Raw genomic sequence first — 12691 nt, forward strand, 5'->3', positions numbered from 1 at the left:
AAATGCCAGGTCCCTAAAGGCTTATGGATAAATTCTTTCAAACTTTCAAGGAACAGATAAATTCCTAGCTACATAAAATTTTTCTAGAGGATAGATTAAAAAATAAAAAGCCTAACTGATTTTGCACAGTTAGCATAACCTCACTCTAAAAAAATATATTTAATAAAATACTAGCAAATAAAGTTCAGAAATGTATTGAAAAAACAGTACCCAAAGGCAAAGTAAGCTTTATTTCAGAAAATACACACACACACCACATATATATACAGACTCTGAAAATAGTGTTACTTCAAAGCTGAAAATGGTTTTGTGCTAAAAGAGGCAGGGAAATACATTTGGGAAAACTCATCTTTGATCTGGACCCTGTGTGGGCCATTTAGTTGCACAAATGCCAATCAATTATTGCCATGCCTACCCCATTTTGCCTTGGGCAAACATGATCCTAAATGCAAAGATTTTAGCAGTGTTCTTTATAAAGTACATTATTTTATACGGTTAAAAAAATAAAGAGATGCAGTATAAGTAGTAAAAAAGCATCGACTCTCATTTAAGATTAAGAAATGGAAGAAATTCCATTGGCTAAAAACCATACATACAAAAATAATCTTACCAGTCATTATAAAAATCCATATATTTAAACAATGGGGTCCAGTGTTTTCACACTGGCCAGGGCCCTGTGGCACTGTTTCCTACTTCTTTCTCCTTTGAAAGGGGAAAGGAAGTAACCATCACTGCGCTTTGTGTGCATTACCTCTCCATTCCACGTGGTAACAGACTTAGGCTCAGATTAAATAAACTGCCCCAAATCCCATCGCTACCAAAAGGCTGAGCCCAGGTTTGGCAGGTTCTCCTGGGTGTTTTTCTCGCACTGTATCTCTAAGAAGGTCTCCCAGGTTCTATTCCTTGGCTCTCATCAGTTTACACTCTGTCTTTGACTACCACACTTACTATCACCTGTATGGAAATTACTCCCAGTCCCCACTTCTAAACCTGCTCCCTCTGTGCTCCTGGGCTGTGTGGCCGTGGTGGGACTTCTCCGGCATTCTGCCTAAGCTCCCTTGGCAGGCCTGGCATTGGCCAGTCAGGAGGGGCCGTGAGAGAAGTTCTAGGGCTGATGACAAGGGTAAGGAAACAAAGTAAACACAAGATGACAAGGGCAGGTATGGAGCCAGCAGGGGAGGGCAGTGCAGATAGTTGCAGTCCTGGAAAGAAACAATATCCTTAAATTGTTTCGATAATTTCAAGTCCATGGTTGTTAGCATGGAAGTCTGGATGTCTAATAGTATAACCGTGAAACCACTCTGCCAATCTCTCCCAGGAGTGGGGAGGGGCCGTGCAAAGGGTTTAGCATACTTTGGTTCTCAGGCAGCTAACTGGTTGCTTAAGAAACTGTTAAAGACACATTTTTTAATTTGTTTTTAGAACACATGGAGACAGTGATTTTAAATTTTCTTGCAGATACATTTTTTAGGCAAATGCCTCAATAAAAACATACCCCTGCAGCACCACAGGGCACCGCTCGCCATTTGGCAATGCTTTTCTTTCCAATGAAATGAAACTGATGTAGTCAAATAACTTGAATGAGCAGTTCAAACAAGACATCCTACTAAACTGCAGAAGGAAATGAACTATTTCATCCACATGAACAGTCTTGTATGTACTCATCTTCTCTGTTCAATGATACATGTAAAGCATTTTACCTTAAACCAGCTTTATAATAACTTATATTCTTGCTCTGCAGGTTTGAATCTGGCTTTCTAGAACAATGGTTAAGAGCTGGAATATAGATGGTTATTAAAAACATGGATTTTTTTTAAACTTCAGGGTTCCTATAACAAGTGGTAAAGCTATTGCAGGCAGAACCTGAAATGCGGTCCAGTGGTGTAACGTTCAACACTGGGACCTGCTCTATCAAGGGGCCACTCCCAGCTCCGCCGGCAACTGTCTCCCCCTCCCTTGTGACCGCAGCTTTCACAGTGGGCATCTTACCTTCTTTATTTTCAAAGGCTAGGGCTCTTTGAAATTTGCCTAGCTATAAAATTCTAAGACTTACATTCAACTCTGTTAATCATTTCTTAAACATTAGGGTTAGAGGTATACTTTACAAACTAGGAAGAATGAGCTTGATGACTGGGCCAAAGTGTAGATGTGGAGCCGGGGACAGACCCTTTCGCAGTCTCCCCACAGCCCTTCCCTGGGGTTGGCTCTCCAGTTAAGAGTATTTTTCTTTCATGGGCTGGTGGTAAAACAGGCCTGGGAGTGCCCCTGGCGTGGGAGGAGCCTGGCCCTGGTCAGTGTGTGGGTGCAGCTTAGTTACCTCAAATTTAGGTCTTCAGTAGCGATGCCATTCCATTCCTTTCCCAGCTACTGGAGCCGAGGCCAGGCTGTGAGCCCAGGTGAGAGGCGGGCCAAAGGTGCCAATGGGTCTTTTCTAAATGTTTTATGGGCTAGTGTTTCCCAGGTCTGTCTGCACAGTAAACAATGAGCAGAGCTCAGGCCCCACTCCAGAATAATTAAACCAGAATCTCCAGGTAATTCTAACATGCAACCAACATAGAAAAGCCCAACTTTGAGCCATAGTTGCCCATTGCACAGGTAAAAGATTTCAACCAATACTTCACAGAATTGTTCTGATAATTCTGATGCAAATGGCGAACACGTTAAGATTATTTATAAAAATATAAAAGACAGGAAACAAAAATGCAGTAGTGCTAATGTTTTGATTGTATTCAAATTTTTATTTTTTTGAACAAAAAAACATAAAGACAATGATTTTAAATAATAAAACATGGTATATTCTAGATACTTTTTAAAAGACAGTTTATTAAATTTGGACGCCTACAGTTTTGTTGTGATGCTTTCTTCAACATTTATATTATTTCTTACCATTTTATCATCACTCTAAACTTGCTAAACAAAAACAAAAAAAAAATCACTGTCTGCTCAGACGAAGCTTCACTTTAAGGAAATCCTCCACTCCCACGTGAAACACACACACAGAACAGTCACGTTTGATATTTACAAAACACAAGAAGTCTGTCCAGCCATTTTGGTTTTGTTGTTCCCTTGCCCATGCTGAGATCAGCAAAAAGCCAAGTAATAAGCGAGATTTCACTTCAGCAGTGCAAAGGATGGCATCAACCAAACTTCATTCAACCAACCAACCAAAGTTACAAATGTGGTCGGCAAAATTCAACTCGTATTAACAGTGATTTAAAAACAGAAACACGGAGTGGGTCACAACTAGACTGGTTTCACTTGTGCAACTTTCCTCAGGGAACAATAGCGCCCATTTCACATAGGAAGGGTACGCAACAAAGCCTTTGTTCATGAAGAAGGTGCCCTTCAAACGAGTTCATCATAAGGCAAAAGCAAAACGAGGACGACAAAAGGAACGAAGCCGTCTGGCCCAGAGAAAGGCTTATATGTAATGTGTATACACGGTAGATACACAGTTACAGATATATTACAATTTAAACCACGTACACAGTCATTGGACAATTAAATGAATTGGCTCAGTGCAGTGAAAAAGGGTTCATTTTCTATAAATCGTAATTATTGCTAAGATGCTACACATTAAGGTTTGACATGGAAACTTAGTAACAGAATTAAAGCTGCCATATTGCCAGTGTCAGCCCCGCAACAGGCGTTCATATGGACAACATGCCATCCCATCCTAAAGAAGAGCAAAAATTCCACTACCAAAAAAAAAACAACAAAACAGAGAAGGAAGAGAGAAAAAAAGGCTTATGCACTGTCCCTTACATATTTGCTTATTTTTTTAAAAACGAGAAACAAGTCCAGTTCACCACAAGTTAAGCACAACCTGACAAGCGAGTTCAGCGGCGCGATGGGCGGGAGGGGAACCAGCATGCATTTACAATAGCACTGCCCTAGTCTACTTTGTCATACAAACTGGAATACAAAAATCCAATTTAAATAAGACTAGACTAACTGTAATAGTAAAAAAAAAAAAACACCCCAAAACAAAAAACGAAAAAACAAACCACACGCACAGTAGACTTAGTTGATACTGATTAATTGTAAGAGTAAAACTCATCCTGACCCCTCTTAATAACCTACTGCAATTTCTTTGTTGATGCTAGAATATGTACGTACTTAAAAAAGATACTAAATACCTGTAATTACATTCTTTTTAACAGTAAGACATACTGTGTAAGAAAATAGCTCATGTGTGAAATGTGTCTGAAATGCATTTTTCCTCACAACTATCAAAACATCCACTCACACTAAACCCCCCCAGCACCCTTCCCACCCCCCCAAAAAAGGTAAAGAGAGGTGGGGTGGGTCAGGGGAGGGGCAGGGAAGGACAGGTTTACCAGCACAGTGATTAACAATGGTTCAAGACAGAACCAACAAGAGTTGGTCAAAAAGATGCCTTCAATACATGGCTGTGATTAAAAACCAAACTCAACCACTTTGGATTCATTGCAGTGAGACCAAAAAAAAACAAAAAACCTCTCTCACAGATTTATAGAAATACTAGACTCCAGCTCTTTCATTATTATTATTATTATTTTTAAAAGTTTTTCTGTTTGTTTTTGCAAGGCCTAGCTACCTTGTTACAATTTATACCTGCTCTGCAACAACTACGAGAGGTAGGCACAAAGCGCGAAAAAGTTTCCCGTCAGTACCTCGCCGTGGATTGTTCAACGCGCGACTCCGCTCGCCCTGCGCAGGAACGGCGGTTACCGTCCAGTCTCCTAAACCCGGGAACAAAGCCGCTGCCACTCCGTGAATGGTCTACAGGAGCTCTCACAAGTAAGAAACTTTCTCTACTGAAGGGTACTGTCAGTGTTTGCTGCAGAGCACTTACATATATATACATACATATACATACACATATATATATATATATACTTTTAAAAAAACAACGAAAACCAAACCCAGGTTCCTAGAACCAATTCTTTCGATGCTCTACTTCCACAAAATAAAGTATACCATTTGGCCAAGACTACAGGTGTGTTTCTCTTTTTTTCACAGATGCAAGTGCCATGCAAAAAAATAAATTAAAGAACAGATACCAAAACATACATGTGATAAAACTACTGAAGGTAGGTCTTTAAAAGCATTTATATAAACATAATTTATAATACTTCTCTTTTCTCCTGTATGTACAGTCCCAGAGCTGTAGTTATACATCTAGGATTTCCTCTGCGGTGCCCCCACAGCGCAACCTGTAGCGGCCAGTTCTCCAGCTTATCGTAGGGTCCCATAATGCCGACAAAAAAATGTATATGGTCATGGATTCACGGATGAACCAAGCTACTGCATAATCAAGTTTTGAGAAACACAGTGCGCCGCCCTAGGAATTACAAAAAACAAAACTGATTTACTGTCAGACTAAAGACATAGTTAAAAAATAAAATTCTTCGAATTCACTCTCTTTCAAGTACACTACACAAAATCAAGTCTGCTTCTTCAGATAATTTAACTGTCCCGCTGTATTATAATGGTAAAGAAATTGTTGATTATGGGTAAATAAGCAGCACTGAAGAACGGCTAGCCTAATGTATTCTGAGTTTGAATATTTTTCATTTGCTTAACATCTTTTTGTTTTGTTTTGTTTTGAGCCTCAATAAAAGTGACTGTATAGCCGACTGAAAGCTTAAAATTAAGTTTTGTGTCCACATTCCACTAACAAAAGGAATGTTTAAACCTGATATTAACCTTCAATGGGGAGCTAGCTGATTTTTTTCTACCTTTTCTAAATTAAAAAGTGGTGTATTTTTTTTTAAATCCTCACCTGAGGACATGTTTTCATTGATTTTTTTTAGAGAGAGAGAAACATCAATCAGCTGCCTCCCGCACACACCCTGACCAGGAATCACACCCGCCACCTTTTGGTGAACGGAACCACGCTCCAACCGAGCCCCCGGCCACGGCTAAATGTTTTTTAGTTCCACCAAATGACTGCCAACCTTTTCATGCCTGTCCACGTACCTGGACACCCCTGAGTTGAATGTAGTCAAATATAAACCATGCCAGGCAATGACACATGAAAAATACCATAATATCCCATCTGAATACATGGTGGGCTGCCCATCCAATGATTAAACTGGCAACAAAGCATTCTGAAATCGGCTCACAAATTATTGTCGCAGGAAGCATGTTAATTCGTAATTTGGTCCACCTTAAAAAAATTTAAAAAAAAAAAAAGGGTTTTCTTTAAACAATAGCTTGGTTACAACATTAATCAATTTTTTCCCAAAATGATCAGTTCTTTACCACGTTATATAAAGGCCCACCTCTTCAAAGATTATTTAATGAATCTCTCTTCTATTTTTATTTAGTATATGTAAAAAAAAAAAGTCTAGAAATTTATTTGTATGGTCTATACTCTAATAAATAAAGACTATAAAAAGATTATAAAAATAAAGATAAAAAAGTGCAGAAAATGAGAAATCAAGATGAACATATAAAAAAATCCAAAGTCTCAACATTTTGAATGCTTTTAGTGTTACACAGTAAAGAGAATATATTTAGACATTAAATTTATTTTAATAAAAAAGCTAAACTTTGTTTTCTGGAACTAAAAAATCTGACTTTCAGATTTATTTTTAAACCAAGTTATACCACATAAAATTGACTCCCCTCCCCTTTTCCTTTAACAAACTATAAAAAGAAGAGAGCTGCTGACTCACCTGATCATTCTGGATTGAAACTGAGAAATTGAATAGGAACCAGAGTTTTGCATGGCAACTTGAGTGGACATTGCAAACCTCCAACCTCTGAAAATTAAGACAGTTAGAAAATGAGCTGTGATGATGAACACATGCAAGCGTGACTGGTTATGCATTTACTCATGACTGTAAAGAGTCACCGGGGTGAGTCTAGCACCGGGATTAGCACCCTACTCAGGATACACCACACTCACAGATGTTTTAGCAATTACGCAGGCTCCTGATAATACCATTCTAAGGGCTGGAAGAAGCTGCAACCCCTCAATTTACAATTTAAGAAACTTAAGGGACAGGCATTCTCCGAGTTCTAAATGGAATGGTTCTGTATTTAATAGTTTAGTCTCTGTCACTACTAACCAAAAAAAAAAAAAAGGGGGGGGATGCATGTGTGTGGACACTCAACAAGAAATGTAAACAAAAAGCGATACTGTGCATCTCTTGCGAAACGCTATGAAACCATAATCATGAACACCATCCATGAGAAAATTTTAAAAACATACTTCAGTGTTTAAAATCACATCTTTAGTAAATTATCACACAAGGCAAGGATCCCCTTTAATAGAAAACAGTATCATTCTGTGATAGGGAAACGTTAAGTCGATTATGCGAACCATTAGGTGGCTTCTTAGCAAAATCCCAAATAACCTGAAAATTTCAAAAATTTGAAATAAGGTTCTTTAAATTTTCACCTACTGGCTTATGACTACACTGATATTTTTAATTCTTCTAAAACACACGGAAATTTACACCCATACTAATGAACATTCACAATTAAAAAGACACTTCCTTTCAGTCACTTCAAACCATATTAATCTGAAGAACTCAGATGAATGAGAACACTTATGTCTACAGTATATTATTATCTACGAATTAATAGAAATTACTTTCTAAAAAGATTAGCCTATTCTGTAGTCACTAGCGAAAATAAAATCCATGGTTTTAACAAACAGAATAAACCAACAGAAGTTAGGTGCTAAACATACTGTAGCCTTACGTAATTTAGTTTTCTTACCGGTCAGCTATTGCTTTGGCCATAAAGTAATCTTCAGCAATGTATTGAGCAAAAGCTATAAGCCCTCCTGCTTGATCTAACACATCCTTTCTCATTAAACAAGACATTCCTGTTACACATTTGAAACCAGTTACATTGGCAGAGATATAGGACCTTGGATGAGAAGTTCCGAAATACACCTGCCAAAAGAAACAAAAAACACAAACCCAAAAACATACGGATATAATTAGAATTGTAGGTATAGTGTTCATAAACTTATTCCTAATGATTTTCCTTTAAGCATGATTGAAAGAATATCCTATTATTCTTACATAAACTACCTGAATGAAAATTGGTACAAAATGATGTTTACATATACCAGGCATTCAGTAATTTATCTGGTTGACTACTGTCATCATTATCTTATTCTTTTTTTTTAAAATTTATTTCTATTGTTGAGAGTATTACAAATGTCCCCCATCTCCCCCTCCGCCTGGCTGCCAGCCCACCTCAGGCATTCACCACAGTGTTGTCTGTGTCCAAGGCCTCTGCATAGGTGCATATAAGTGCTTTGCTTAGTCTCCCCCCCCAGCCCTTCCCTGAGATCTGTCAGTCTGTTCCATGCTTCCATGTCTTTGGACCTATTTTGTTCATCAGGGAAAAGTATATTCTATTCTCAAATACAAATTATCTTTCCTAAAACTGCAAGATTCAAAGATTTATCCAAATAAAACTTAACTTAGATGTAAGACAGGTGAAAATATCATTCACTGTCATATAAATATTAACAAATATTTAACATCCTGCTTGCAGAATGTTCATGGAACTACGCACTCACCCCTACATATATAGGTGTATGTATGTGTGCACGTATGTGTATGTATGCGTGTATGTGTATACATGCATGAACACATACACAGACACCACCTATTGTTCTATCAACCTACAGGGCGATCATTTCTTAACCCCTTTTCTTGTATCCTTTCATAGCTGCCTGCTTCCTACCCGAGTCACTGAGCTTCTCAATTTCCCCAATTTTATTTTTCAATATATTTTTCATAAACAGGGCAGGCACTAAAATTGTCTCCCATTTTACTGCCCTTTCCCTAAGCATACTTTGAAGTCACGAAATATGCAAACTGCTAAATTAAGGGTAGATAAGATGGTCATCACCCTGCTTATTACACATAAAACCCTATTTATTATTTGCATCTTAGATATGCTGCCTCTTCTAATTAGCTTGAAATAGAGAGCAGTGATCTTTCTCAATGGCAAGAGTTACACACACGGCATGGAGCAAGAGAATCATCAGGACAATTAAGAACAGGATTCTTGCTACCTACCCCATGTCCTGACTGTAATGAAGCCCTTTGTGGTACTGAATTGAACCAAACTTGTAAGACCAGAAACATACATCTTAATTCCTTAAACAATTATTAAGCGAGTCTGAGGAAGGAGGTGAGACTAGGGACTTGTTGGAGGCTCCAAAGATTTCTTTATAGGATGGAGGGACTCCTCTGCGGCCTATTTCCACTCATTCTAAGTATGGTAGATTAAACCTAAACCATGGGGGTGGGTGCCAAATGGGAGATGTATATCACTGACACAGAAATCCACTTGGACGCTTCTAAAACAAAAACAGTGTGGCATATAAGAATAAAAAAGGATTTTATTTTAAAGGCACTACCTAGATTTCCCTTTACTAAACAAAAATTCAATAAGCGGAAAATTAATCCCATCCAAAACGTCATCCCAACTCTCAGAACAGTCTCAAGCTTCTGGGCGATTAGGAATCTAACAGGAATATTGTTGAGGCCCATCAACACTTACCTGCTCTAAGGTGGCGGCAAAGCCCTGTCGGTCTGCGACGTAAGGCAGCCCGTGAACCAGGCCCACCTTCTCCGTCATCTGGTTGACCATGTCAGTGAGCGTGTCTGGAAATACTACGGGAAGGAGACAGAAAGGTGACAAGGGACGGAGAGAAAACAATTCCTTTCAGGAAAATGCCCACTGATGTAAAATATATTTCGTGAGTTATTAGATTACTAAATAAATTAAAATTCTTTTTTACATTTGGATTTAACAAAACGAATCTCCATCACTTTTCTGAGAATAAAAAATTTCAAAAAGGCTTAATTTGATACACTAGGTTACTCTACACATTTTTAGGCCAGTATAAACCTCATATGGAACAGAGGCGGGACATACTATGAAAACCTGGCTACCCCCATTTCAGGTCCCCCAAACTGGAGTAATGGAAAATGTGTCCTAGTCAAAAGCTACAGGGGCAGAGGTCAAAGGTCCCAGTTCGTAGGCTGCTCCTGCTTCTCCAACCACAGGAATTGCGCCTGCGCTGCCCTGGAGGGTACGCGTCCTATCTCATAAGACTGCTGACAGGCCTCAAGGAGCATTCTCCTGGACAGATTCTGTGCTGAAAACATAACAAACTCACGACACTATAACTTTAGATATTAAATGTGATGAACATAATGTCTGATAGGTATGTAATGATCCTGACTTATTAGGAGTGCCCCGTTTCTATTCATTTTTAAACATTCATTTTAAGCTAATAAAAAATTTAAATCATTGTCCCACCTTCAAAGGGCAAACATATCATTTTACATGGCTTCTTTTTTTCACAAAATGTTTTGACTGACTTTAGAGAGAGAGAAACGTCAACATGGATCAGCTGCCTCCCACAGGCTCCCTAGCGGGGACTGAGCCCACAGCCCGGGCATGTGCCCTGAGCAGGAACCGAATCAGTGACTTCCTGGTGCATGGGTAGACATTCAACCACTGAGCCACACTGGCCAGGCTTTTACTTCATTTCTATTTCCTTCAAGTCTTTAAGAAAGAAATCTATTGTATAAAAGTGTATCTGGACCCTAAATGTGTATATTCTATGGCAGTGGTTCTTAACTGCTGCTCTGCAGGGGACACCTGGCACTGCCTAGAAACATTTCTGGTTGTCATCCTGACAGAGGGGTGCCACTGGCATTCCGTGGGTGGAGGCCAGGGATGCTGCTGAACGTCTTGCAGGACAGCCTCAGCAACAAGAAATTATCCAACACAAACATCAACAGTGTTGAGGCGGAGGAACCGGAGGTAATTAGAATATAACAGAATATTACAGAACACTGAAATTACAGTAAGTATAAACATTTAGAGGTACAAATTATAATTTCAGTATATGAAAGACTTCCTGTTAAAACCATCTAAGTGAAAAGACATAAACGCCTTCTAGTAAAACAGCTATAATTTCTGTCCTTTTGTGTGAGATAGTATATTACGTGTGCCACAGACAGATCAAAGTAAAAGATAAGTGTCACATGAACAAGGGAAATTTACACCTATGAGAACGCATAGCGCATGTATAATGGACCATGACTATATTTTTTTTAATGGCTGAAATGTTCTCTTCAAAATGAACACATTTTTACACATGTAACAATACAGGTTAGCATTAAAAAAGTAAAAATCTTAATATAACTTGACATAGTACCATGAAATAATGATGAAATGAATGATTTTATCAGGCAAACAAAAAAGGGTTGATACATTTATTTTCATATCACTTTTGGCATTTTATCATCAAATGAATAGTTTCATAAAATAAATAAGAAGAACCTCACCTCTTATTCCACTATCACAAATCCAGATAAGATCATATTTTGCAATTTCATATCCTGGCATTAGATTATTAATTTTAGGGTTAATGCCAACCTTTTTGCCACCTAAAAATGTAGAGGTACAGCAGTGAAAAATGAATTCAACATTGAAAACATTTTCTATAATACAGACACATGGTAAAGAGAAGTGAAAAGTGCTTGCATATTTAAGAATTCAAACAAACATACTTTAACATTATGTGTTACATTCCTTATTATTCACAATAATATAGGTAGGGAAAAACTGTTCATTCTCAAAAGAGAATTATATCATTTATCTTTAAAAACTGATCTGTTTCAGTTTTCTAATCCTTAAGTTCTTATATTAATACTAAGCATGACTCAGTATTTATTGGAAAACATACCTCCACAAAAGTCTTTAAGCCCACAAACTTTTTGGAAAAATACTCTTTTTGCAATAAAATAAAAGCTAATTCTATTGCTAACTCTCAATTACAGTGAATGAGATACAGAAAAAGCCACACAGGAAAATATTAAAGAAGCTTAAATGACAGATCCTTATATGTAAGATGAGTTAAACATAATTTGGAGGGGTTTTTTTGTTATTTTGTTAATCCCAGATATGGGAAAAAAACCCTTTGTTTTTATAAATTAAGTTTTTTCATAAGGATATAAACACCTTTTACTACTTCAACAAGTATGCATAAAGCAAACATGCCAATAACTTCAAGGGGTTGCTGACACCTTAATCTATAGTTTAAAGCCAAGATTACTGCCACCTAATACTATTATAGCAAAATGGTTTTCGTAGACTTTGTAACTTACCTATAAACAACCTGGCGTCGACATTTGGATATTTTCCAAGCAGCTTCTTACATACATCAATGGCTGGATCGTCATGATCTTGTACACAAAGGAGCACTTCATACTGGCCAAAGGACACATTTTATGTAAATTAACCTCTTTTAGGAAAAGAAGCACTTACGAGTGTTTACTGATTATCAGAAAGCATTTAGAAAAGCAAGCAGTTGCACACACGCAGTTTCCAAGTTAAGAGAGTATTCGTAGTGGATGCAAACACCTACGATACTAGGTGCTGCCTGGGAGTGAGAGCAGCGGCCCCAGACGGCCTGCGTGCGGGAGGGAGAGCGGAGCCCGGCGCCCGCGCCTCAAGGCCCGCGCTTCCCCGCGCTTCCCGGGGCCCGGCCTGGAACCCGAGCCATCTCCAGCTTCCCCAGGCCCCTGGGCCCCGCGGCTCCTGGCCGCTCACTCGGGGCCGGCAGCGCGAAAGGCAAGGCGGGAGCAAACGGAACAAACATGCCCTCCATCCCTAGGACTCTCCGAGCTTAAGGCCAGTCCCGAAGGCG

General features: G+C 38.7%; 1 protein-coding gene across 1 annotated transcript in view; it reads right to left on the reverse strand.

The window, feature by feature from the left end:
* Window positions 1-2702: 2702 nt before the first annotated feature.
* UGCG (UDP-glucose ceramide glucosyltransferase) overlaps window positions 2703-12691 on the reverse strand; it is a 34590-nt gene continuing 24601 nt past the window's right edge. Inside the window, exons 3-9 of the mRNA XM_081152299.1 lie at window positions 12150-12252; window positions 11328-11429; window positions 9526-9638; window positions 7717-7895; window positions 6666-6752; window positions 5965-6154; window positions 2703-5326 (exon numbers count right to left, since the gene is read on the reverse strand). Of these exons, the coding sequence (XP_081008425.1) occupies window positions 5156-5326; window positions 5965-6154; window positions 6666-6752; window positions 7717-7895; window positions 9526-9638; window positions 11328-11429; window positions 12150-12252 (945 nt within the window). The 3' untranslated portion in view covers window positions 2703-5155. The remainder of the gene's footprint in view (window positions 5327-5964; window positions 6155-6665; window positions 6753-7716; window positions 7896-9525; window positions 9639-11327; window positions 11430-12149; window positions 12253-12691) is intronic.

Source organism: Miniopterus schreibersii (assembly GCF_964146895.1).
Source record: "Miniopterus schreibersii genome assembly, chromosome: 11".
NCBI lineage: Eukaryota > Metazoa > Chordata > Mammalia > Chiroptera > Miniopteridae > Miniopterus > Miniopterus schreibersii.